The sequence below is a fragment of the Nyctibius grandis genome, chromosome Z (assembly GCF_013368605.1).
Source record: "Nyctibius grandis isolate bNycGra1 chromosome Z, bNycGra1.pri, whole genome shotgun sequence".
In the NCBI taxonomy this organism is placed as follows: domain Eukaryota; kingdom Metazoa; phylum Chordata; class Aves; order Nyctibiiformes; family Nyctibiidae; genus Nyctibius; species Nyctibius grandis.
In genome coordinates, this window is record NC_090695.1 from 67,988,490 (window position 1) to 68,014,931 (window position 26,442).

Consider the following 26,442-nt stretch of genomic DNA (forward strand, 5'->3'; position numbering starts at 1 on the left):
AGCTGAGACAGTAATGATTTTTATATCTTCTTGTAACAGATGCACTTAGTGTTACATTCCTTGTGATTCAGACATTATCTTACTCTGTAATATGTCTGCATATTGTCATTTTCTGACTGAAGGTGTCAGAACCCTTAAGGTTTTGATACATGTCCTCAACTTTAATACTAGTTCAGACATACTTTGTTCAGAAAAGCTGAAAGTCCTATTCCCTTGTTAATAGATCACTGCACTTGTTCATGCCATAATTACACCATTTGTAAAATAGGCATAATGATATTAATCTCATTTCAGAAAGCTCTTTGAAAAATTACGTAATATTGCTTTCTCTGTATGGAAATAATCAGGTGACTGTAGTAACCTTTCATTATTTTGTCTTCTAATTTGTAGATAAATCTGTTTTTCTGGCCTCCACAGAAGTTCGGTGTGAACTTGCCCTGGAAGCGTCTGGGCTAGAGTTTAACTCTTCAGCACCCTGAGAAGTAGTGCTGATGTGTGTTATCCCCAAGGTTTGGAGTATTCTTATCCAGGGTTTTGTTTTAGACTCATCTTTAGTCTCTAGGAATCCCAAACAATGACAATAATTTTTTTTTTTTTCTTTTTGTTCTTGGGTGGTTTCCAGAAAAGGAGTGAAACCTTTTCTCTAAAGCAAGCACGGGAAATCATTGTTTCGTTCGGATTTTTTCAGTAGTTTACAAATCTGGGTGTAATGTAGAGATGTTATTCTAATCTAAACCTTGGACATTCCTTGGAAAAAGAAAATCACGTGATTTGATTAGGCTTCTCACTTCTCTGCCAGTGCTCAGAGACTAGCAGCGTGCTGGAAAGAGGCATTTTCCAGGGAGAGAGCAACTGATTCATAGTAGCTCACTGCCTTCGCTTGCTATGGAAGCGTTCCAGCATCAGCTACTCACTGTTATTGGGGGTCTGATCTGTTTCTGTACTCTGGTAAAATGCATCAGATTTATGAAATATGTTTTCCCACATATCTGGAGTGCTTTGCCTCAGACGTTCTTTCGGTCGCTGGGAGAATGGGCAGGTAAAGGAAACTTCCTCACCTCCTTCTTGTTGTAATTGCGTGATGGATTGTTACATTGCTAATCATGAGAGGCTTTCCTTGCATTTCCTTACCCTGTCCCTTCAGAACAAAACACAGGCTCCACTAGGTGTGGTTTGCTTAATCTCTTTTTGTTTTCTCCTAGTAACTTTGGTTTTATGAGCCTGAAGGTTTTGTGTACTTGGGGGGAACAGAAAATAGTCAAACTGGTAACAGCTCATGCACCTGGTGTATAGATGTGAAGTCTCTCTCCATTCCTACTGCTGATGCGTTTTCTCTACTACAAATGCTTTAGTTTTAACAGGATTTCCTATATCCTCAGTTTCCTGATAATGTGAAGCAACTAGTTTATGTCTAGCATATGGTCTCCACTCTTCAAAGCAACTTTTCTTTGTTCCTGGTGACTTAGCTGCATTCTGGTGTTTCTGAATTGGTGAGCTATCCTTAATGGCATAATTAACAAGCCAAATCTACTGTAGCCTAAAAACTTCAAAGGCTGCAACTTGGCAGTACTTTTTTAAAGATACTACATGTTCTCATAAAAAACCAGAAATGTTTAATAAACACCTTCTTCCTACTGATCGTTGTTTTTCTTAAGCTCCTTATATTATCAGTTTTAAGCAAGAATGAACAGGTACTACAGTGTCTGAGTTCCTCAGCCACAGATGTCACTGATGGTAGCAACTTGTTAAGAAGTGATCCCAACAGTAGTCTTGTGCTTCATTCCTTTCCCCCACATTGAAGACTTGATGTGTCTGCATTGAGTACATGTTTAATAAGCACATCTCACAGTGGATTAACAAGAAATGAAATCCCCCTTTGCAGAAGACCTGCCTGACTACCAGCTGCTTCTAAAGCAATACGTAGGTCTCACTTTGATTTAAGTGAGGCAAGGACGTAGGTTCTGTTCCTGAGGCGAGGAGCAGCATGTGGAACTTTCTGTGTGAAATCCTTGTTTCCACTGAGGGCTGAGAGACTTGTTTCCTTCAGTGGACCTCTTATGCCTTTTATCAATATAAAGTGTTCGGGGCCCACTAAAATCCATAAGGCTTGGATGATTTGCTGTATCATATGGCACATGAGATCCTGAAAATCATGAAAATTGAAGTTGGGAGTTGGAAGCTTGTTTTCCAGCAGACTCTTGCTTTTCATCTGCAGGTCTGCTAGAGAGCTAAAGATTCCCTGCTGCTTCACTGAGGGGTCTCTCTTCTCTGTGCAATGAGAGACTAGTTGCTCTTCTGTTGGCAATGAACCTAACCAATCAAAATCACCTTGCTTCCCCAGTGTCTCTTGCAATTTAGAACTCCTTAATCCACATTTTTTAGATCCTGACTAACTTTCAACTTTGCTCCGACAACTAACCAGGTTTACATTGGAATTGCTTTAATGCTTTCTTACTTTACTTATTTCTTCTTTATTTCTAAGGTGATAAGGATTTTTTTTTCTATAATTCCTCTTTAGTATTTGTTTCTGTAACATTTACAGTTCAGGGTGCTTTACAAATGCTGAAGCTTGTTTACTTTCCCAGAGACACTACATCTAAAGGTAAAATGAATAGAACACCTCTGAAGGAAGAATGTTTTACAGGTGGTGATAAGTTTGCTGTGATGTTTCCTTACAGATTTCATGTGTGAGAAAGTGTTATATCAGCTTCAGTCACCAGTTTGTCCTTATCGCTTACCGTTCTGCCACCAGCATATAAGTGAAAGACTTGCAAAGCAAAACTTGTAAAAATATATATATGGAAGAAGATTCTACCACGTCTTAGGCAATTGACTTGTTGCTGAGTGTCTTCCCACTGAAAATGAGAGTAATAACTACCTACTGCATCAGATAGATAGGTTACTGTGTGGAGGGATTTGCTTTAAAGACAAAATGTGCTAAATGAAGTAACAAAAATATGAAAAAGGCAGAAGGAAATAAATTTTTAAAAATATTGATTCTGTGCTTTAATAGAAGCATTTAGGCTGCAATGTTGAGGAAACACGGATGATGAAGGTTAAAGAATTTGAGAAAGAACAAGCTAAAGCAGAGCTACAAATGTAATCCCGATTCTTTTTTTTACTTCCTCCAGTGGTCACGGGAGCAGGAGATGGGCTTGGAAAAGCATATTCCTTTGAGGTAAGATAGATGACTTACCCTTAAGTTTATTTTAACAAAATGGCAATTGCTACCCCTTCATCAGTCTCTGCAAGTTAGTAAAATTATTCTAGGATTCAAAGCCACTGTGATAACAATGGTACTAATCCTTCTCCTCTGTATGTACAGAATAACATTAATCAAGTTTTGAAAGAAAACTCGTACTGCATTTCAGAGCAAAGTCATTCATGCTTCAGTGGTCTTGTTAGTCCAAGGACATAAAATGGAAACACTGAGTAATCCAGAAGATTTCATATTGTCTGTCCAGGGTAGGAAGTCACCTATGTTGTCCCTTTTCACCCAGTTTCACAGCTAATCTGCTTTTTGCCTTTCAGTGAGGTGGTCCAGCATAAACCATACAAAATGTAATTTTCGACCCTTTACACTTGCAAACACATTTTAAAAGATGTATCTCAAACAACAAATAAAGGAGAAATCTGTGTAAATGAATATAAATTACAAGTTATAGAAATTATAAGGAAACCTAATGGTTTAATTAAGAATTGGTAGCTCTAGAGTCTGCAGGAGGAGAGAGGAGCTCTGTGCTGGCCCTGTAGTGCTGCTGTGCAGAGTCACTACAGAAGTCCCTCTCTATTTGCCTGTGCTAATGAGCACTGAAGGCAAGGTGGCCTTGTACTGTCTTGTACCAGCCTTGCTATTGGTGATAGTGACTGAACAGTAGATTTCCTCTTTGATGTCTTCATTCAAAACTGGCTCCCTTTCTAGAAGCTAAACAGCAATGGAACATGAGTTGTTGGCTTCAGAGCTGAAGTGACTAGGTGAAAATTAGCAGCCTGTAATATACAAGAGTTTAGATGTGATGCCTTCTGCTCATAAATTATAAAATATATCTCACAGAAAAGGAAAATGAGTTTGCTTTTGAATTAATTTACAGGATTTTTAAGCTAGTCTTTTTAAGTTTATGCATTGTTTTAAGCACCTACCTGATGATTTTCATTACTGGGAGTGGCAATGCAATAACTACTTTTGAAAGTGCATTGAATGTAGGAAGCCCAAAGACAAATACCTGCTATTATAGTTTAACATTTGGCATAGTTGTGGTAAAGACCACAAGCCCTTCTGTGGGAAAGAAGGGAAAACGTTGCCTTCTGTCTGCTTACTGGGTTGCTGTAGTAAGCAGACGGGAAAGCAAAGGGGAAAGGTCTGATGAATACTTAGATCAGGAGGGAATGGGACAGGATCAAGACAGGGAGAGGAAACATCAGAAATGCTTAAACATTTATTTAACACCACACCTCTAGGTGTAGTCATGTGCACCTGCAGCTTGCTGAACTAACTTCGTGTGTGAGCACCTGGTGATGTTTTATCCATGTGAAAGCTGCAGGCACCTGCGAATGTCTAGATCAGAGCCTCTGTCATTGTTCTGCTTCCTTTGTGCTATATGGGTTATGCAAGGGTAAATACCCTTTAAAGGGCCAGTTATAGCATGCAAATGGCTGCTCTACATCATGAGAAAAAATAAAACAGCTACTGTGTTTATGTTTTTTTTTAACTTGGCTGGAACTGTCTAGATTGTGTGGGACATTTGTTCATTATTTTTGGCTTTTGTGGGATGACTGAGAGCCATCTTTATCCATTCTTAGATGTACCTTCCTCCCCAGGTGGTCCCTTTGATCAAAGCTGTGCTCAGCTACTGCTCTGTGGGGCAGATCCCAAGCGCACACCACATGAGCTCATAGCTTGGCATGTCATCTTGCTGGCTGAGGTCGAAGCACACGCTTGTGTGTGGCTTGTGGATAAATAAATCTGACCCTGCTGTTTTAATGTCTGTGTACCTTTGGAGTTTCTGGCTCAGCACTATTGTCTTGCTCGTCTGGCGTTAGGGTACAAAATTCTCTGATGTTCTTCTGGCATATGTACTGCTAGTCTTATAGGCTGATGTGAAGGCAAGCCTTGCTTGATGGCCACAGTGTCTCTTCTTCTAGGGTTTGAGCTCTGGTATTAGGTGATGAATCTGACATCCTGAGCTCAGGCACGGGCTGGTAATGAATCACTAACTAATGTAAGTTCTTCACACATATTGGTAGTATATGGTATAGGAGATTAAGGAGAACAATTCTTCTGTTTTGGAAAGCTAGTGTGATGTGGCTTTCCCTGTTTGGTGTTTTATGTGGAAATCCCAGTAGGTGGTTCATTGGGTAAAACCCAGCAAACTGAGGTCCAGGGAAAGATTACAATGTTTACTGGTTCAGTACTCTTGTTTCCAAGATTTATGGCTAAATACAGGTCCCTGCAAAGTCTGTTAAGTTCAAAAGCAGACTGGGGCTGCGTGAAGAGCCTGGCAGCTGTGAGGTCTCAGAATACTTCTTTGTTGATGCCAGGACACAGATTTTTCAGAGCAAATTATTTTCCCTTTTGTTTTCTGAGCTTGTGTTGAGAGGCAAGCACACACACAGCTTGTCCTCTTCTGCATGAAAGTCCAGGCTTCCATGAAGTGTCTGTATTTCTAGCACATCAGGGTGATTTTGAACAACTGACCTTCTTGAGCATAAAGACCCCAACCTTTGAACTGACTGCTATGATATCCGAGTACTGGGATTTTGGATCTCGTTTGCTATACTTATTTCAAAAGCCAGGTTTCTGTTAGATTTGGTCCATTAGTTCTTGGGCTGATGGGGTGTAGACTTACCAGACTTAAAACAAAGAAAAAAAAGTCATCTGTGAGTGTGCTGCTAGGCTGTCACGTCTCTACTCATCGGTTAGCATTTCAGGTACTGGGGCAGTCTCATTTTTTCTGTTTTTCTGATGTAATAACTATGGATGTGCTTTAGCATCTGTTACTGGCTTACCACCTCAGTCATTCTGGGTTTGTGGACGAGGCCATGCCATACTCTGAGACTTACGGTTTAGCCTCTGCACACTTCCCATCTGATGCCAGGGCACAAGCAGGATGTTGGTAGCTCACATAGTCACCATTTTTGTTATTCTTAATAGTTCATAACTCTCTTATAAGTCAGGCCAGTGCCTGTGTCTAAATCAATGTTTTAGCAGACCATTTTGAGACACACACTGCATTCATTTATTAATACAACATTTTCTCAAATCTTAAACCTTTGTTTCATTTCCTGAAATTGTGCATAGTATTACCACCAATATAATACAAGCTAAATATGATCTGAGTTTTCCTGCTCCAGTTACTTATGTAGTTTAATTTCTCCACTTGGTCCTGGATTTATTCGTGGAAATACTGCTATTCTACTTGAGTTGCATAGGTGCAGAGCTAGCAGAAAGCTTGCAGAATCCCTCTGCCCTGTTGTCTCAGTCCTGGTCTGCTGGACCAAAAAGGGTTGAAAGATTTGAATCATAGAGACCTTACAGGTCCGAAGCCAGGCAAGGAAAGAAAAGGTGTGAAACATTAAGGCCATATCAGCACAATCCTGGAGAAGAGAGAAGAATCTCTTTTGTAATAGGTGGATTACAGATTCCATGAAGCATTGTTAGGCATTTTTAATTATTATATCTAATGTTCTGTGTAAAGTATAACCAATTTGTCAGTGTAACTGTAGTAGTTACATGCGTGGTTTGAATCTAACACCTGTGTCTTGCCTTTCGTGAAGCTTTATTTTTTAAAAATTCACCTCAGACTGAGCTGCAAAAATGTGCTAGAAAATGCAGAGTGACTCTATACTAATATAATGTTGGTTTAAACTTTTTAACAACAAGTTTGTGAGATTCCAGAGTGCAGATCCTGCTTGATCTTTCTTCTTTATTAGCTTCATTTCTAAATGCTAGGTTGTCGTAATTCGTTATGCTCAGAGTCGATGCTAATCTTACATTTTAGCAGTTTGAGAAGTTCAGGAGCATTTTAGTCCTTTGCCACTGGGAGTCAGGATTTGCTAACACAAGGAGCTTCAGATTACAGTGCTGGGAGCCAGTGCTTATTCTTAACCGTGAGGGGAACTACCATCCTCTAACGTCAAAGCCTTTTTATTTTAGGAGAATGCTTTGTGCTTCATTAGGAAAATGAAGACGTCTACACTAAAATTTGCCTTTATTTGGAATGCAATAGTGTTAAAATTGATTTAAACTTTGCTGTGGATGGCCAGTGAATTCTTTTCTAAGCACAGTTCCTTCTGTTTGCTTGAGGGTGCATTTGAACCTGATGATAGTTACAATGTCCTATGAAAACTATTTCTGAAAAGGAGGCATGCTTTCTGTGTGGGTGAGGAAACAAAAAAGTGTAGTCGGGTGTGTAGGCTCTTTTGCCTTGTGAAATGGCTGCTACAGCCTTATACTTCTGGTTAGTCTGGTATGCAGCTGCAAGGGAGAGTCATCTCACCTGATGGTTAATAATTTTATAATATTGCCACAAACGTGCTTTTAGCTGAAATACAATGCGATCTTAGCAATAGGAATAATTTTTTTCTTAGGTTTTAGGAGGGATTTTTCTACCAAATGAAATGCAGAGGTACAGCTGAGATGATATTGAGATTCCTAGTAAAGCAGAACTTTGTTTTTATTCTGTATATGACATGGCTGATATTTGGGTTTAGTCTGAAGGCACAAAAAATAAAATAATCCCCATCTGAACACCTCCAAATGGCAGAAAGGAGCAAATGACCATGGAAACGGAGACCATGTCTCCGATTGGAAACAGCTTGAGTCGAGCTCATTGTGGACAAAGGGAAATCTGCCAGTGTGTAGGCAATTAGAGTTCTCTTCCTGAGAACTTAAAATGAAGCCTTAAAATAGGCTTTCAAAACTCACAAGTGTCTAAGTCTGTGCAGATCTCTTTGGAGCACCTGTCAATTACGTGAGAAGGTCTCCAAAAGAACAGGATTGTGAGCATGGTCTTTGTGTGGAAAATGCAAATGGTTGTGCCTGATACATCTAATAGACGGTCTGCCCCTGATACTCTTGATGCAGCTAATTTTTGAACAAAGGTCCTTATTCCTTAACATTCTCTGCATTGTTTCAGAAGAGCCCAACAGGACAAACTGTTTCCCTCAAATAAGTTTAAGGAGAAAGCATTGCAGGGAGTCAGCTATGGAAATGAATGGGTCTTCAGTGTGTAGTCTTCACCTGTTAGTTTCTTCTTCTAAGCAAACCTGGTACTTTCAGATAACGTTGGCTTTATCTTCTGTGCTGACTAATTTAGCTCTCTTTCTCCTTGCTCTCATGGGCATTTTTCTAGTTTCAGCTTTATCTTTCCTTTCTTTATGCACACAACTCCGTTCATCTTCCACTTGTTAATAACTTAATTTCACAAGCTGGAGCCATGTTTCTCTCTCAGGCTTTGCCTAAAGCTCTTTAACTAATGGGAATGGGAGGCCTTGGGAAAACAGGAGAAAACCATTCTCTCTTTGTTCTGCATTTGTTCTGCACGTGGTAATACCAAACTGCCTATAAATGGACTGCTGCGTTAAATAGTGTTCGCAGCTATAAACTTCAACTGTTGCCAACATCTTTGTGGATGTACATTTTTGTAACTGCATTTGAATTTATATGCATGGACTTCACTTTTTTCCTTGGGTTTTGTTTGGTTTTTTTTTTTTAGTTTGTCTCTAATGAAAAAAACACAATTTATCCATCTGACTTGCATTAGATTTTATTTCTATTAAAAAAATAAGAATAAAGTCCAAATCCTTTCAAACTCTTGAAACTTCAATTCAATATGCTTAATCTACTTCCTCAGGATAAAAAAATGTAAGGGTGGAAGGTGATATTGTGAAATGACCAGGAAGACATCAACATATTTGGCCTCCCAAATCAAAGTCGGAAAAAAAATGTGTTTCTGGGTAATGTCACGTTGCTTTCACTCCCTACAGACTTTTGTTTGTTTGAAATTGGCTCAGATTATTTGTTTTTGTTCATATTATTGGGGTTTGATTTTTGTCCAGTATATTTTTTTTGTAAGGGTCCAAGATTATACGGCGAAGGAGATGTTTTGGAAGACTGTTAGAAGCCTGAGTATTGTTTGGCCTGGTTTTAGTACGTGTTGTTTTCCCATTAGGTGGCAGGTGAATGAAAGCAATTTTAAAAAATCCATGATTGTTTTTATTGCAAAAATGGAAAAATTGTAAAGATTCTTGTCACCTTTTTTCTAACAACTTTTATATTCCTCTTGTAGCTGGCAAAACGTGGATTAAATGTAGTTATGATAAGCAGAACTCTTGAAAAACTGCAGAGAGTAGCCTCTGAAGTTGGTAAGTGTTTGTCTTAAACTTATCTTCCTGTTTAGCAGGCTGGCTTTACAGGGATCTGGAGGTCTGTTTCCTTGGTATAGTATCTAGTACAGTAGGGCCTCAGATATTGCAACAGATATAGCCCCAGGTATTGCACTACAAATAATTTCTGGTATTACTATGGTGCTTGAACACTTCTGGTCACGGATCACTTTAAAAATACATGCTATAATTCAAACAGTGCAATAGGCTGGATTAAAAAAGTGAGTGCGTGTTTTTACTGGCTTCAGCTGCTGTTAAAATCCGTAAATACAGGCAAAGGAGATATAATTCTAGAGTTGTCAGAGGAATCTATGAAACAGTTTATGCTTGGGATAGAAAGGTTACCTTTAGGCTAGTTCTTGGAACATAGCAGAGGAGTGAAAATGAAATCAATGTACCTTTTTTTAAGGTTTTCAAGTTAAATTTGGCTTTTGATAAAGCAGTTAAATAGCATGACTTTAGAATTAATGTTCTCTTTCTTTTCTTCAAAGGAAATTAGCCATTTGCTGTGGGGAATGGCTTGTTAAATATGTTAAGAATGACAGGTTCTCTTTAGGAGTCAAATGGGTTTATATCCTCCATTTACTTTAAAAATTGCTGTAAACAAGGTTATTCTTCCCACTGTCTCTTTTTCTACTCATGGCTTCTATCCACCAGATTACTTGACTCACAGGTTCCTGTGTTAAGCATGTGTCCCTCCAAGACTACACCTCTGTCATAAAGACTTGCCTTTAAGCAGGCTTGGCATCTGGCTCCAACAGAGTATCGGGCCCAGGAACCTTATCTGCAGGGAGAGCAGTGCATCTCTCAAGGATGTGGCAGAGTTGAAGTGGGTGAAAAAGCCTGTGACTTCTGAAGCTGCAGCTACTGGAATTGAGGATTAGACTCTGAAATTTTCTGTTCAATTTCCCTCACTTTTTTTCCAGGGATAGGCTTGTTTTCCCTTGGGAAGCAGAGGGTATCAGAGGAGGAAAGCACCAACTCCCTGAATAGTCTCTATAAACAGCAGTATCCATGAGGCCAATGTGACTATGGCCTATACTAGCCCCTCATAAGCAAACAGCCATAAAAAATTAACTTCTGTGGGAATTAGGCCAGCTCTGGTGTCATTGTTGCATTTCTTTGCAGCTAAATGTTAATGAGTTAAAACAATAGAAAGCTGGGGAAAAAAAAGGCTAAGGAGTTTTTATCATTTCTTTGCATTGTAAATTATAATCAGAAGGAATCAGAATCAGCGGTGGATTGAGAACTGGCTGAATGTCAGAGCTCAGAGGGTTGTGATCAGCAGTGCAGAGTCTAGTTGGAGGCCTGTAGCTAGCAGTGTTCCCAAGGGTCAGCACTGGGTCCAGTCTTGTTTAACTTATTCATCAATGACCTGGATGAAGGGACAGAGTGTACCCTCAGCAAGTTTGCTGACGACACAGAACTGGGAGGAGTGACCAGTACACCAGAAGGCTGTACTGCCATTCAGTGGGACCTGGACAGGCTGGAGAGTTGGGTGGAGAGGAACCTCATGAAGTTCAACAAAGGCAAGTGTAGGGTCCTGCACCTAGGGAGGAATAACCCTATGCACCGGTACAGGTTGGGGGTTGACCTGCTGGGAAGAAGCTCTGCAGAGAAGGACCTGGGAGTTCTGGTAGACAACGAGTTCACCATGAGCCAGCAACGTGCCCATGTGGCCAAGATGGCCAATGGTATCCTGGAGTGCATGAGGGAGAGTGTGGCCAGCAGGTCAAGGGAGGTTATCCTCCCCCTCTACACTGCCCTAGTGAGGCCACACCTTGAGTCCTGTGTCCAGTTCGGGGCCTTCCAGTTCAAGAAAGACAAGGAACTATTGGAAGAGAGTCCAGAGGAGGGCTACGAAGATGATCAGAGGACGGGAGCATCTCTCTTACGAGGAAAGGCTGAGGGAGCTGGGTCTGTTTAGCCTGGAGAAGAGTGAGGGGGGATCTTATCAATACTTACAAATACCTTAGGGGAGGGTGTCAAGAGGATGGGGCCAGAGTCTTCTCAGTGGTGCCCAGTGACAGGACAAGGGGCAATGGACACAAACTGAAACATGGGAGGTTCCATGTAAATATGAGAAAAAACTTCTTTCCTTTGAGGGTGCCAGAGCACTGGAACAGGCTGCCCAGGGAGGTTGTGGAGTCTCCTTCTCTGGAGATATTCAAACCCCGCCTGGACGCAACCCTGTGCAACGTGCTCTAGCGGAACCTGCTTTGGCAGGGGGTTGGACTAGATGATCTCCAGAGGTGCCTTCCAACCCCAAACATTCTGTGATTCATTCTGTGATTCTGTGAAAGAATGAAAACAGTAAGATTCCGGAGACTAACATAGCTAAGTAAAGAAGTGATAGAGCCCAGAAACATAACATAGTGTAGATTCCTTTGCACTATAATTAGGCCATTAACAGGCCCCCTTCCTAATTGAGGCTGTACTGTGCTGAGTTATGTAGCAATGTGTAAAGAAGGACTTGCCCTGTCCTGAAAGGTACTGCTGAGGTAGCCTACAAAGACTCTTATGCCTTGTGCAAAAGCGACCTGTGACTTTTCGCAGGTCAGGAAGGCTCCCTCGCTGCAGCAGCACTATCCATGTAATCCAAGGTGCAGGGAGGTGGATGGTGTGAGCCCAGGAGCTCAGCCTACGCCCATCAGGTTTTCGTGCCATGTTCAGCTGGGTTGTGGTCATAAAGAGGTTTCCCAAAGCTTGCTGAAATTGGTGGCAAATCCCAGTGAGATCTTTCCATTGGTTTTAGTGGATTTTGGCTGAAGCCCAGAGTGACTCCTGTGTTACTTGCTGTGTCAGGTTGGAAATGACTACATAAAAACAAGTAGATGGCACAAACAAAAGGAAGGAGAGGAAGATACAGTGATGAAAAGCATGGAGTATCTGATCTGGAGACCACGAAAATCATCAGGGAGTTCTGGATGTGGGCTTATGTTAAAGCTTAGGAAATGTTCCACTGATTCCAATTTGCAGACTCAGGCTTTACTGTAATTAAGCTAAGCTGTCATTGGGAAGGAAGAAAAGTTAAACTTACTGTGATTTTATGTGAGTAAATAAAGAACAGGAACTAAAAATGATGCAGAAACTTAACCAGAATGTTTTTACTGTTTTCTAGATTTTATAATTCTCACTGACTTTTTCTTTCTAAACTGCTTGAACAAGCAGTGTCTCGCTCCAAGCAGTTATCATTACCCTGACCTAACATGCAAGGAGATTAAGGCACAGAAAGATAGACAAAAAGTTTGTTGTAAACTGCATAAATTCGTTGTAGGACTGGACACATTACTCACGTTTCCTTTTTCTTAACAGCTACACCATATACCTTTTTCCAATCTGTTGGGACACCATAATTAGAAGACTTACCTTCCTTTTCAAGCTGACAATATTATTTGCCTAATCTTACTGTCACATTCAGTTTGGATACTGAATAATGTAAATGAAAGGAGCCTGAAGTGTGGATAATTCCACAGACCTCAGTGTCTGGCTTTCAAACAGTCCCATGGGCCACAGGTATGTCTGTGAACAGCTCTCAGAGCTGTAGCAGGCAGAAATCCACCATAAGAAAAACATTTATCTAAAGAAGCACTGGAATTGAAAGCCAGATTTCTGTCCACTTGGACAGGAAATCTCTTTTGGAATGAGATAAAAGATAATAAAGTAAGCCTTGTGGACAGCAGACAGAGAGGACCATTACACCAGGTATACTGTTCATTTAACACATTTAATACTGTGGTTGTGAAACATTGATCAAACCATAAAACCAGGAGATTAGAAATGATGGAATGCTACTAACTGCACTCCTTTTTTATTTCTTCTGCCTCCACTTCCTAAGTAAGCTGTACAGACAGAGCTAGGTCCTGACTGAAAAGTTATACTTTAGGATCTATTTCTATGACCAAGGTCTGTACTGTTTAGGTGTACAAACAAAAGCCACTTCTGTAAGACATAATAATGATTCACAACAAGGGTGTGGTTTTTTGGGTTTTAGTTGTTTTGGGTTTTTGGGCTTTTTTTGAGAAGAAACAAATCTGTATTTAAGGAAAGATAAGGTGTGTGATCCTCGGAAAGCACTAGAAAATACAGCCACACCAGTTTAGACTAGCTGAGCATGCAGTTCATGAATTTGGGTTTGGTGAAATCATGCCTGTTAGTACAGAATAAAGCAGTGAACATAAAAATCACCCCACAGAACTGGCAAGAACCAAATGTGTCTTGCTCCCACTAAGACCTTTAAAGGTGCTAATTCATTTAGCTGTCCCCCCTGCTGCAGGTTCAGTTTCTAGTCTGGTCTACTGTGTCCTCTGCCCCTTGTACTTCCAGAGGACAGCTCTCCCTCTGAGAGCTAAGCAAGTAACAAGCTGAGATCACTGACTAGCATAAACCAACTTACTTGGCACACCCTTCCTTCATCCTCAAAGGCTGTTAAAAATGCCTGTTGTATCTTATTGATCACTGGAGGTAAAGCATTCTTGCTCAGGGCTGTTTTCCCCAATATGTGCTACGACACAACAGAGCACTTCAGGGCCTTGACTGGTGTTCTGAGTGCTCTGCTAACTAGTAGCAATTGCCATGCTTTTTTTAGTTCACTGAGTTTCTGTTCTCTGGTATCATCTTTTGCAGTTCTGCTCTTACACACGTTCTTTTTGTTTCTTCTCTATTTTCCTGTCTTTTCTGAAACTGAGTTATATTTCTGAGGAGATACGTTTTGCCAAAAGACTTCCAAAATGTAGCCAGAACTTGTGCTTTATAATCTAACAGAATTTTTTATATTTCTCCCCAGTCCTAAATCTTTTCAAAATCTCTTTCTGTTGTTAAAATAACTTCTCATTTTGCTCTCCTCTCTGCAAATTTCCACTGAATATGAATGCCGTCTTAGCCTGAGTGCTTCTCTCTTCATATTCAAATGTTGCTATAGTACTTCCAGAGAGTCTCCTCTTTCTACAAAGATCAGTTCTTGTGTCAGGCATTCATTTTGCTACCTCAGGTTTTCAGAAGATCTTCATAACTCTCTAGACAGAAAAGGAGAGTTTCTGACAGACTGCATGTCCTAACCAACTTCGTGCTTTGTCCTGATTTATTCTCCTCTTGGTAAATTTCAAAAGGCAGCAATTATCCTATCTGACAAGTGGGATTCCCATGTGATCTGAAGTCAGAAGGAGTTAGAAGTATCCTTCTTAATGATAAATTTTATAACACATCAGATTAAACAACTCTGCTCAAGTTCTTAATTTTCCTTAAATTAGTTTTCTCTTTATTTTTAAAAAAGACAATAACCTGTCCTGATGTTTGAAAACCTAAGCTTTTTGCTTCTGGCATACTTAGGACTTTTAAAAAGAGTTGGAATGGCTTGTGTCTTCAAAGACTGTCATAAATCTTTGTCACAGAGAGGGAGAGCCATAAGAAACATTGGAAATTATTTTTTGGCTCTCTCCTTTGCAGAATTGTTGCTTTTTCTGAAGAGCTATCCCTGGACAATTCATTTAACAGCATGATAGTTTTATTGGTTTTTAATATATTGTTTTATTCTCAAATGAGACAGAGGAAAGCCATCTGGAGTACTTGCTTGTTGGCTGACAGTACTGATTGCAGCAGTACAGTTCTGTACAGACAAGGGGATGCAGAGAAAGTCCAAATGGTTTTGTTTGATCCTCATTTTTATTTTGCTCTAGTTTTTGCTGCCCTTCTCATTGCCCACAAGAAAGATGGCCACAACATCACTACAGTTTTTAAGACCATCTCATTTTGTTTATAGAGCTCTTCAATCAGAAGGTCACTGTAGGTGTCTGCTCCAGCTGTTGCTCTGTTCTTTCCCTTCACTGCATTTACACTCACAATGTCCTTTTCTTTATAGTTGTACCACTCCCCCAGCCGGGGATCACTGGGGGGTCATTTGCCACTAGAGTTGCTTTTATAGGTTGAAGGTTCAAAGGGTGTTTCGTCCCTTTCATACACACAACTGCAGCTTGGAAAGAGGGCAAGAAAAAAGGCACTCCTTCCTCCTTTCTTATGTCATGGAGACAGATGTCCTCTAAAATTGCACACAAGGCACAGCCTGCGTGTCAGATCTGGAGTCAGAGCATCTGCTGTTTCCTCAGACCACTTGTGTTACTTGCGTAGCGTGAAGTGGTTGAGACTTGTGGTGTGGTGAAAGGCAAGAAGGCAACAACTGGGAACAACTTCCTCTCACCTCCAATGCAGGCCCTGTTTGCTGAAAACTGGCCTGCTGGACCCAGAGCCAGATCTCTGCCAGCCTTGCGCTCCTGCAGGAGCTGGTGCAAGGCCTCCTCCTAAATTCTGAATGTACACAAGGGGCGAGGCAAGGTTTCTGGTAGAAATTAGTGAGTCTGATTCCTATTCAAGGCAATGCTCCCTGGTGCCCGTATGATAAAATCAGGCTCCAAAGAACCAGAGACAGTTTCCCAAACACAACCAAAATCAGACTTTCTGCCGTCCGTGTGCACCTGAATTCCTGCCACTTGCAGAGAGTCTGCAATCCAGTCGTCTACTGACATTTCCAAGCTTTGCTTGTCACTTTTTGAGCAAACTTCATCTGGATTTCAGGTTGCCCATAAAACTTGAAAGCAGGTTTAGTAGCAAGAATTTACAATGTGAACATCTAGTTAGAAGAAACCTTACTGGGCCCCTTTGAAGGAGAACCTTGCCTTTAAAATGAGTAAATAAGAGCCTCTACCTCTTTTCCTCATGAAACTTCATTGAAAATATGAACAGCAATAAATCAACTGCTGAGAAAAATGGTAATGTACAGCTGGGCTCCACTCCTGCAAAGCAATGACACTGGAAAAATCATACCCATTTCCCTTTCCCTTCTGTGTAAATTGACCTTGTAAAATTTAAGCTATACCCTCCCTTAAATGCCTTTTAGTCCTGCAAAATCCCGGGGAAGGTTCAGTCTACGGGAGTGCAACTGTCAAAACAGGAGAGGAATTGTTTGAAAATAATGCAGAAAATACTGCATCACATCCAGCCCTGTTTTCCCCTCCTCTTACATAAAAAGATAAGCTCTGCTTATTAAAATGTTCATCTTGTACATGAAAACACTTTAAAACAATTCTGCAAAACTATGCTTATGTAGAGGACCTGGCACTCATATTCACTTGTCTAATGTATGCTGACAGTGTTCATTTATAAATATTACGATAACCACTGGAAGAAGTCCTTTGTTGTTTATTTATGCGGTATTTTTCTTACTGAAGGACAAAAAGGTGTTTAGATTTTTTGAGGGAACTTCCATTGATTTCAGGGCATAAATTCATCCTGTATTTGCCAGGCAATTTCCTTGCAGACAATGGGTACAGTGAGAGTGTTTTACTTGTGTTTTGATCTTTCTTAAAGCAAGAAAGCTGAAACAATTGCTCACTGTACAGCAGACATTACTAAATGAGACATCTTATTGTTTCTCTTATTACTTACTTACAGCTCTCCCTCTCTCTGAGTATATGCAAAGGGGCTTTCTATTTTTTTTCTTTTCTTAATTACAGAGCAGGCCACAGGGCAAAAGGTGAAGGTTATACAAGCTGATTTCACCAAAAATTCAGTATACGAGAACATAGAAAAAAGTCTGCAAGGCTTGGATATTGGTGTTCTGGGTGAGTCACTGAGGTCTGTTAATTGAAGAGTATTTTATGGCTGCAATGTATTAGACAGAGAATTGTATAAATGATGTGTCATAACATGTTGTTAGCCAACACTTAAAACCAAGCATACAGCTGCCTAATGCATTTGAGCATTAGTTATCATGAAGAAGTTTTAAAAGTGAATTAGATTCTCCAAAGGCTTCCTGTTTCTCTGTACAGTGGCTTCTTTACTGTAAAACCTCTTCTGCCGCTTTATAAGCAGCATCCAGCTTGTGGGGTGATGTTTTCCCTGTTTGGCCTCAAGGAATTAATTTTCACTATTGGTTGTTTTACAGCTGTGTGCAATTCTTATATTCAATCTGAAATGAGCCTGTGGCTAACACTAATTGGTACAATCCACACAGCAACAATGAAAACGTAGGTTTTGGGAAAGTTTTGTTTTTAAAAAAAAAGAAAACCATCCTTTTAATAGTGAAACAAATGAAACAACAAAACACAAGCAAAGAAACAAAACCCCAAAGTGTAGCAACAGCTGGTTTTCTGTAAGTCAGTACTGTATCAGTACCAATGACTTCAGTGAGAACAAGACTCGGTGCTAAACAGCGTTTCTCTTCACATAGAGCTCAAAAGCTTCTGAGTCTCAAGGAGAAGCCGTTTGTTTAACTAGCTGAACTATGCACTTTGTCTAGATTTGGTTGTTATCATTATGTTTCCTTTGATTAGTTAACAATGTTGGAATGCTTCATAATCCTCTTCCGTGCCGTTTCCTTAATGGACCAGACGTAGATGAGGTAGGATTACTCTGTGGGTTTCTACTGCCAATATAACAATGAGGAACTGTAATTCCACTTAACAAGGGACAGATTCTGCCTCTGCTACAATCAGCATGTATTGAACTGTTCAGTTGAGTGGGAAAAGAACTGGGCCTGAAGGAGCATATTTTGATTCATTTTTAATGCTCAGAAGAGCTTGCAAAAGAAAAAGAATGGTAGATTTCAGCTAAATTGCATCAAGCACTCAGCAGTAGAGGGGAGAGCGCAGCTGGTCTGGTTGTGGCAGGGATCAGCAGCCCTCGCTGCTCACATATAATGTAATGGGGTCCAGTCTGGGCACAGCCACAGCTGGAGTGTTGGGTTCTTGTTAGTGTTATGAAAACTTTTCTTTGGAACACCGTTGCTTAAGTATATGAAAAAAATGAAAACATAATCCTCATTTAAACACAGTTTACTTTTTGGGGAGAATTAACTTACACATGTAGAATAGTTTGACAGGATTAAGGATGTGATCAACGTTTTCATTGCCTTTTTTTTATTTACCTCTGATGTATTAGCCATGAAAAAAACCTGAGTTTCTAAATTTATTTCTTGTTAGCACCTGTCTCAGGAACAATTCAGTCTATATATCATCATCTACTACAAATCAGAGATCCCCACGCAGGCTGCTTCCCTCAGAGCTGCAGCCGCATGATGGCACCTCTGCTGCTGCTACTACTTGTGTTTGCTTCCTGGTCGTGGGAGGATATCTCTCCATGGCAGTGCTTTTGCTGCACAGACAGCCTACCCTTGTTACTGACAGCCACTTGGTCTCAGCCTGACACCTCTGTAATTTGCCGTCTGTTTGCACCCCGCCTGGTTTGGGGGTGCCCTCTCTGCCTGGACAGCAGCCTGCCGGGTTTCACCACGTGCAAAGACAGGGCTGGGCAAAACAGAGGGCACAGAGTCAAAGGGCTGCAAAGCAGGTTTGAACGCCATGTTTAAAGTAAAAGGAATCAGGGTTCACCTGCCTTTGAGTACCTCAACTCATAGGCACAGTCAGTGACAACCGGACGCAAGCAAAGCAGCTCTAGAAGCAACTGCCATGCTAGAAAGCTTTTCAGTTGGAATTGCTAGCTTTGTCACCTAGATAAGCTACAAACTCTCTGAAGTTAACTATGAACTTACTGCTTTCTTGCTTCCTGCAGAACCTCGTCAACTGCAACATTATTTCTGTTACAAAGGTATGTGACATACTCGCATCTATGTTACATTTGTAATTAATTTATTGGCAAAAAATCAGTCCCAAACAAGAGCAACAAACTAGTTTTCCTGTGTATTTTCATTTAATTTATCTGCAGACAGTAATTTTCAGCAGGAACGCCAGCATTATTTTAAGGACCCCATCTGTTTCTGCTGCCTATGAAATATTTTGATCAGAGCTGGCTGGAAATGTTTTAACACACTTGCTTGGTTGAGACCCATTGTTACACTGCAGCTGAAACATTTTGCAAAAACATGTTGGTTTTGGTAAACGGATTTGTTTCAGAATTAAAATCTTCAGGATAGGAAGATCTGCAGTTTTGACTTTTTGTACTGTATGTGCATTTTTGACACAATTCTGTTCTGTAAAAACATTTTTGTATCAGTGCAGGACAGAAACTTAAGGAGTTGACTCCCAGTTCTGTACTGTTACCTCTTGGTGTTAACTTTGGTTGGCTCCTTCCCTTACAAGAACAGTTAGTATTTCATGCTTTCCGCCTCTGATCAAGATTTGTATTGCTCTGCTGTTTGCAAGCAGCATGTTAGCATGAACAAGAGCAGAACAAGTGATTTGTAGTTCATCTCAACCTTGGCTAATGTCTCTCTAAAGATGACCTGAAAATTATCAACACGTGTTTGTCTTTCTTTGGCTAGCAAACTCCATCCCAAATTTGTACTGCTGCTTAACGACTTCAAATTTGACAGGCTTGAGAGCTGGGCCTGTGCAAAACGCATGAAGTTCAACAAGGCTAACTGCAAGGTCCTGCATGTGGGTCAGGGCAATCCCAAGCACAAATACAGGCTGGGTGGAGAATGGATTGAGAGCATCCCTGAGGAGAAGGACTTGGCGGTGGTGGTTGATGAGAAGCTCAACATGAGCCAGCAGTGTGCGCTTGCAGCCCAGAAGGCCAACTGTATGCTGGGCTGCATCAAAAGCAGCATGGCCAACAGGTCGAGGGAGGTGATTCTGCCCCTTTACTCTGCTCTCGTGAGACCCCACCTGGAGTACTGCATTCAGCTCTGGGGCCCCCAACATAAGAAGGACATGGAGCTGTTGGAGTGAGTCCAGAGGAGGGCCAGGAAGATGATCAGAGGGCTGGAGCACCTCTCCTATGAAGACAGGCTGAGAGAGCTGGGGCTGTTCAGCCTGGAGAAGAGAAGGCTCCGGGGAGACCTCATACAGCCTTACAGTACCTGAAGGGGGTCTACAGGAAAGTGGGAGAGGGGCTTTTTACAAGGGCAAGTAGTGACAGGACGAGGGGGAATGGTTTCAAACTGAAAGAAGGTAGATTTAGATTAGATATTAGGAAGAAATTCTTGACTGTGAGGGTGGTGAGACACTGGAACAGGTTTCCCAGAGAAGTTGTGGCTGCCCCCTCCCTGGCAGTGTTCAAGGCCAGGTTGGATGAGGCTTTGAGCAACCTGGTCTAGAGGAAAGGTGTCCCTGCCTGTGGCAGGGGGGTTGGAACTAGATGATCTTTAAGGTCCCTTCCAACCCAAACCATTCTATGATTCTATGATTCTATAAATAATAAATCATGTAATATCAGTCAATTGAAAAAATTCTTCCATGAAGTAGTTTGGTGAACGTTCTGCTCCTAGGTTTTATTCTATTTACACACCAAAAGAAGAGAAATATCTGAATGCTGTATGTTAGATGCCTTAAAAAAACCAGGCAAACACTTGTACCCTCTCAGTATGTATGCAAAAGGGTTCTTCCTTGATCATTTCTCACCTTACGCATACCTCGGAATCAACTTCTTCTGTTTCACCAAGGCCTGGGGATTCCTCTCCCCCACTGCTACACCCACATCCTTTTCAGTCTTTCATAAACATTCACCTTCCTCCAAAATACAAAGAAGAAATCATGCTCCTAACCAGCATTCCTCATGGTTAAGTCCAAATAATCTTTAAATCTATTTGAGTTTCCTCCCCCACCCCGCCTTGATTCCTGCTAGGATCCTGCTCACCACTTCTTGCAGCGGAATGCCTGAGCTCCAGGTATTCCTGGCTCCCACGGATGCCAGTGGGATTTTCAGCACTGCAAAAGCAGGACCTTTTCCCGTGGTTTCCAATTTACTTCAAAATTTCCCTTCTCCCAACCTGATGTGAGCCACCTGCATTGTCATCCTTTCTGAAAATGAAGCTTGTGAACCCCACCCTACTCCTACTGTCCTGCTGTACACAATGACACTACTGAAAACGTAAAGAATTAACAGGGACTGAATTAAGCTGCACCAGTCTTTTGCACTACTTTTCATTACTGCCCTTTACAAGTTAAGTCACACTCTTACCCTGAGAAGATTCACACATTATGTGTGTTTTTATAAAGTCAATCGTATGAGTATGAATTCCCTGGGGACTTAGACTTACTATCAGTAATACTTTTCAAATACAAACAGAAGAAGATTTTTTGCCTAAGAATGGATTTAATTGCACATTAAAAATCACAAGCATGATTAAGTTTATTGTTAAAATAAGAATGGATGATTAAATAATTAGCATCAAAAGTTATCTTAAAGCTCTCTTTGGTAGGAGGAAAAAAGTTTTCCTTCCCTGATCTTCTGCTATTTCTGATCCAGGTAGGGCCAAAAGCAAAAATGCAAAAACACTATGAAGTTGACTTTCTCCTTACATTTATGATTCAGTATTGAAGAATGTTGAAATTCAGATACTGTTGAAAAGCTTTGGAAAAGCATAAGACTTTCACTACTCAGAAGACTATCCTTCGGAATTTTTTGGCAATTCAGATGATTTACAGGCCATTAACATTTCTAAAATGTTTTCCAAAACTTTGAATGTGCCACATTTTAGCTATATGAACCGTACACATATGGCTGGGGCTTGAGCAAGTGGGAATCTTATGAATGAAGCAAGATCAGTTGAAAAATGCAATCAGAAAGAGGGAGAATGAATATAATTTTTAACATATTTTTCTTACAGATGACAAAAATAATTTTGAAACAAATGGAGCCAAGGTAAAAATAATTTTTTCTAGAATTTTCAAGAGGTTTTAGCTGCTACCTCCAGTTTATTTGGTGGTAGCTATGCTTTTTCATTAACTTCTGCACTTTACAGTATGTCAATCAGTAAGATTTTCTTCTACTGCTGTTAGTCCCGTGTGAATGAATGACAGGAACTGTCACAAATTGTCAGTCAGCTGTAGAACAAGACAGAAAATATAAAATATAGGTCTGTGTCCAGTAAAAACATGCAGGTGTTGCAGAAATAAAATGGCATGTGATGTGTCTAATAAGGCAAGAAATGGCATTTGAATATATTGTGACATTATTCTAAGGGTGGTAGCTGTACTTGGAATAATAGTTTTGAAGCTCTGGAAATACCTGTGCTACATTGGAGAGATTAATTCAGCTATGCAATTAAGGATCGCTTTTCTCCTTTTAATACAATGTGCATTTTAGTCATGGGGGTCCTTAAAACAGAAGTTAAGGTCTTCAGATGGAGTTTCTAGGAAACATTGTTAACTACTGCATTTTAGAGGACAGTGCATGCTTTTTGTTTTGGCAACAAAATAAGCTCTTACTGTTTAATTGTTTTGGTTTGTTTTTTTCCCTGGTTGTTGCTGAATTATTGTTTTTAGTGATTTGTACAAGGAGTTGTGAATAGGGAAGCTAAAACAACAGATGCATGGAGCAGGAAAAAGAATGTGCTGGCTAATGAGCAAAGGGGACCTACCAATTACTTAGAGGCATAAAATCTTTCCTCTGATGGCAGTTTTTGCTCTGTTAGATGTACAATAGCATGTACAATGTTCCCATGGTTCTGATTGTGCTAGGCATTTAAATTTCACTTATGACATTATTCCTAGCTGTTTTAGACTTAATTGCACCTAACTAAACCATAAAAATTAGGTCTTTTGAAAGTGTAGTCCACAGTATAATAGGAGAGCTATACTTGTGGGGGAAAAAAGTTGTTTTCAACTTGTGCAGGTTTTTACTATTATACTGTCAAATGTAAACTGAATGTAACTGTTTAAATTAAATTTCAGACAAAAAGGTCTTATTCTGAATCTGTCCTCTGGTCTGGGTACTTTCCCTTGTCCATTATACACAATGTACTCAGCTTCTAAGGTAAGTCATTCGCATTGCTTTATAAAGAAATCCCCATCAAGTGTTTATCAAAGTGTTTGTATCAGCAATAAAGCGCCAGGTTTTCAGGACATACATAAATTAGTGTTACTCCACAGAAATAATGAAGTGATGTAAATGAGCACTAGCTGAGAACTAAGAATCAGTGAAGCTATATAAATGAAATCAGCTGAAGGTATGTCTGATCATTGGAATATTTTTGCCTTTGATTAAATAGTAGTATACTATTATAATCTGTCCTTGTTCTGAGAAGGGATGATTTTTACCAGGCTGGCTTAGCTAGTTTACTCAAAACTGTAGATGCACAAAAGTGCTAGATTTTGCTTATGAAACCAAGAATAAAATTCCTGGTAGGTGGGTGATGTGTTGCCTGACTTCATAGATTTCACTTTGAAATTTTGCTCTGAATTAAAACCCCAGAGCTCATAAAAATGAGGAGTGAATGATTTTTATTGAAACTCCACAAGCAACTTGCTCAGCTCAGGTTTGCTCCAAATTAAAAATTCTAACAATATGCTTGAACATACCTAAAGTTCAGCTTAGTAAGAAAAAGCTAGTTATTCTTGGTAATAAATTCTAGTTTTCCATTTCCTTTTTCTCTTTTTAACGTAAGTTTCTCATTACTCAAAACTTGAACTACATTCAAACAAAAAAATTTTAGTTCCTTAAAAAAGTTTAGTTAATGATTTTTCAAAGTTATATGGTACATCAGTTGTATTGTTTTGACTTATTTCATTCTTGGGTATCTTTTACCTTTGTTTCTTTTTAAATGGACCTTTTTTGCAATGCCCTGAAAGGAAACTATTTTACTTGTTAGCATATTGATGTTTCATGCAATATCACGACACTACTGGTGTTTAAATTGTAAGACCTGTCAAATGATGACTTTGAAATACTGTAGTTTTTTCTCTTTAGTAGGACTTCTATGTTTCTAATTACAGAGAAGTGATCCAATGTTGTCAAGTTTCTGAGTATGTCTCAAAGATCTAGCTCCTAACATCAGTCTTAAAAGAAACTCAACTTTTACACACAGAAGTTAGTATATGTGCACTCTTCATGGTGTGGAAAAAGACTTTACAAAATAAAGCCTAAAGGTTGAAGCTACAAACCCCCCCAAATTCCCAAATACATAACTTTAAAAAATCATATTTTTAGGCTATGCTAATAGCTATACACTGAAGGCATGACCTGTATTTCACTCCCCTTCTTATTGCAAGAGAAACAGCAGTGTAAGCCTTGAACTGGGAGGGTAGGTGTTAGCCAGAGGTGAGAGACACATGAAACAATAGCTAGAATAAATGGGACTCGGGCATTTGTATCCCTGCATTTTCGTAAATGTGACAAAGCTTTCAGTCCAGTCTGCAGCAGGACTTGCTTTATGTCTGACTTGGGCCAATGCCAGGTTCCATCTTTCCTGGTGCAGATAAGCAGTCAATCTTGCCATTGGTTATGCACACCAGCAGAAAAAGTGTCTTGAAAAGTTCATTTCTATGTTTTTCACCACTGCACTGTGCCTTAGGTTGTGTTGGTGCTTGGCCATTTTTGTTAAGGACCTGTTTGCATATATTTGTGAGCTTATGTGCAAGTACTTAGTTTCCTATGCTAATGTTGTTTTGCTTTATTTTATTCTAGGCTTTTATAAGCACTTTCTCCAAAGCACTACAAGCAGAGTATAAGGCAAAGGGAATTATCATACAGGTGATGCTATATCTTGCCATATTTGCCTTTGTTTTAACAAATTCTTCAAGAATATTTGAGATGCCTAAATCTGTATAGTGTAGCTGTCCTTGGTGAAGTGCTGGGTGACCCTGTCAAAGCTTTCTCTCTTTCTTGTATGCAGCTATAGGCTTTTTTCCTTATTCCACCATAGTACCATTACTTATTCCACATAGTGCCTTAATCCATTGCAGATATCTGTTATAATTTGTCAGATGCTGTAGGATTCTGCAGAGTGAATGGTCTTATCTAAATATTAGATGACATTACACTGTTGTTATGATTTCTTATTTTAGGCAGTGGCTCCTTACGGTGTTTCTACTCCAATGACAATGTACCAAAAACCCAGTCTTATTACAAAGACGGCAGAAGAGTTTGTTCATGAATCACTGGCTTATGTCACCTTTGGGGATGAGACTTTTGGATGTTTAGCCCATGAAATGCTGGTAATTGAATTTGATAGTGTGTAAATGGGTCTCAAAGGCTGAACCAAGGCTTTCTGGGCTCAGCAGGTCCTTTTGACTGATTTCAGAGACCTTAAGGTTGGACATCAAATGAGAAACCATGAATAGGTTATTAAGGCTAATATGGCACCAGTAAACTATGAAGGGAGGAATACACAAGTAAAGCAGAGTGGTATCAGCACAGTGTGGCTTTCTCCACTTTTACGTCTTGAGCTGAGCTCAGTTTGATATCTGGTTAGTCTTTATCCTTTATCCAGCTGCCTGTTTTCATGACTCTATCGGGAATATTTCTGAGACCCCTACTACTTTACAGAAATTGGCCAACAGATTCAAAAGTTAGTGGAGCAGGGAAAGGACATAAATACAAACTGTGCGATCGCATAAACATAATTTCCTTAGGATACCAAGCTAACAAAATAGAATAAATATTTATACATGGCAGCTGTTAACGACGAACATTTAATGAAAGTATAAGGATGAGAACAGATTTGCTGAAAACTGGGAGGAATGAACATTTCCCTCTAAGAGAAACATATATACTTAAAGTATAAAGTAAAAGCTTTTGCATTTACTGTTTTCTATGACCTTTCTGAACACTCAGTTAATTTCTTCCAAGAGGTTGCTATAACCCTTTGCCTTTGTATTGTTTTTTCTTGATTATTCTGAAGGCATGTGTCCTGCAGTTCGTCCCTTTATGGGTATTCCACAGCGACAGACTTCAAGAAGCAGTCCTGCATGCATTTACCAGTTATCTGAAGAAGAGGTGGAGGAACCCCTAACAGAGTCTTTTTTTTTCAGAAGATGTACAATGGGAAACCCCAGCAAGATGCATTTTACTGTGTCTGTGTGTGTGTGAATGTGGAAGGAATGAAATCAGTTTGAGCTATAGCTCCACCCAAATCACCTATGAAGTGATAAGTGATTTGATTCAATGAATCTATTAAGCAATTTCATTCCTGTCCCTTTCCAAAGATGGTACAATTTGCTAGAGGTGTTCCAGTGAATTCTGTGGGCCTTAGATAGGTTCTAGGAAATTAATGTTACTATTTTAGCATAAGCTTGGAGGCCACAAATATTTATGCTTATTTGATGTTCATGAATAAAACAATAATTTGCTTTATTTCCAAACTTGTTCACAGTGTGTTTTGATGCT

The 26,442-nt window shown here is 39.9% G+C and overlaps 1 protein-coding gene across 1 annotated transcript; it reads left to right on the plus strand.

Moving 5' to 3' along the window:
- The first annotated feature begins 799 nt into the window (after positions 1-799).
- Positions 800-26,417, plus strand: HSD17B3 (hydroxysteroid 17-beta dehydrogenase 3). Its single transcript, XM_068423174.1, has 11 exons — positions 800-1,039; positions 3,132-3,178; positions 9,288-9,363; positions 16,890-16,997; positions 17,709-17,776; positions 18,946-18,981; positions 21,944-21,978; positions 23,010-23,091; positions 24,742-24,807; positions 25,122-25,271; positions 25,958-26,417. The coding sequence occupies exons 1-11, from the start codon at positions 886-888 to the stop codon at positions 26,066-26,068; spliced, it is 933 nt and encodes a 310-aa protein (XP_068279275.1). The 5' UTR covers positions 800-885; the 3' UTR covers positions 26,069-26,417.
- Positions 26,418-26,442: the final 25 nt, after the last annotated feature.

Excerpts from the sequence above, each read along its gene's own strand:
- HSD17B3 (XM_068423174.1), top strand. The coding sequence starts at position 886 with ATGGAAGCGTTCCAGCATCAGCTACTCACTGTTATTGGGGGTCTGATC. Across the intron at positions 21,979-23,009 it reads TTGAAACAAATGGAGCCAAG|ACAAAAAGGTCTTATTCTGA; the intron begins GTAAAAATAATT and ends ATTAAATTTCAG. Across the intron at positions 25,272-25,957 it reads GTTTAGCCCATGAAATGCTG|GCATGTGTCCTGCAGTTCGT; the intron begins GTAATTGAATTT and ends ATTATTCTGAAG.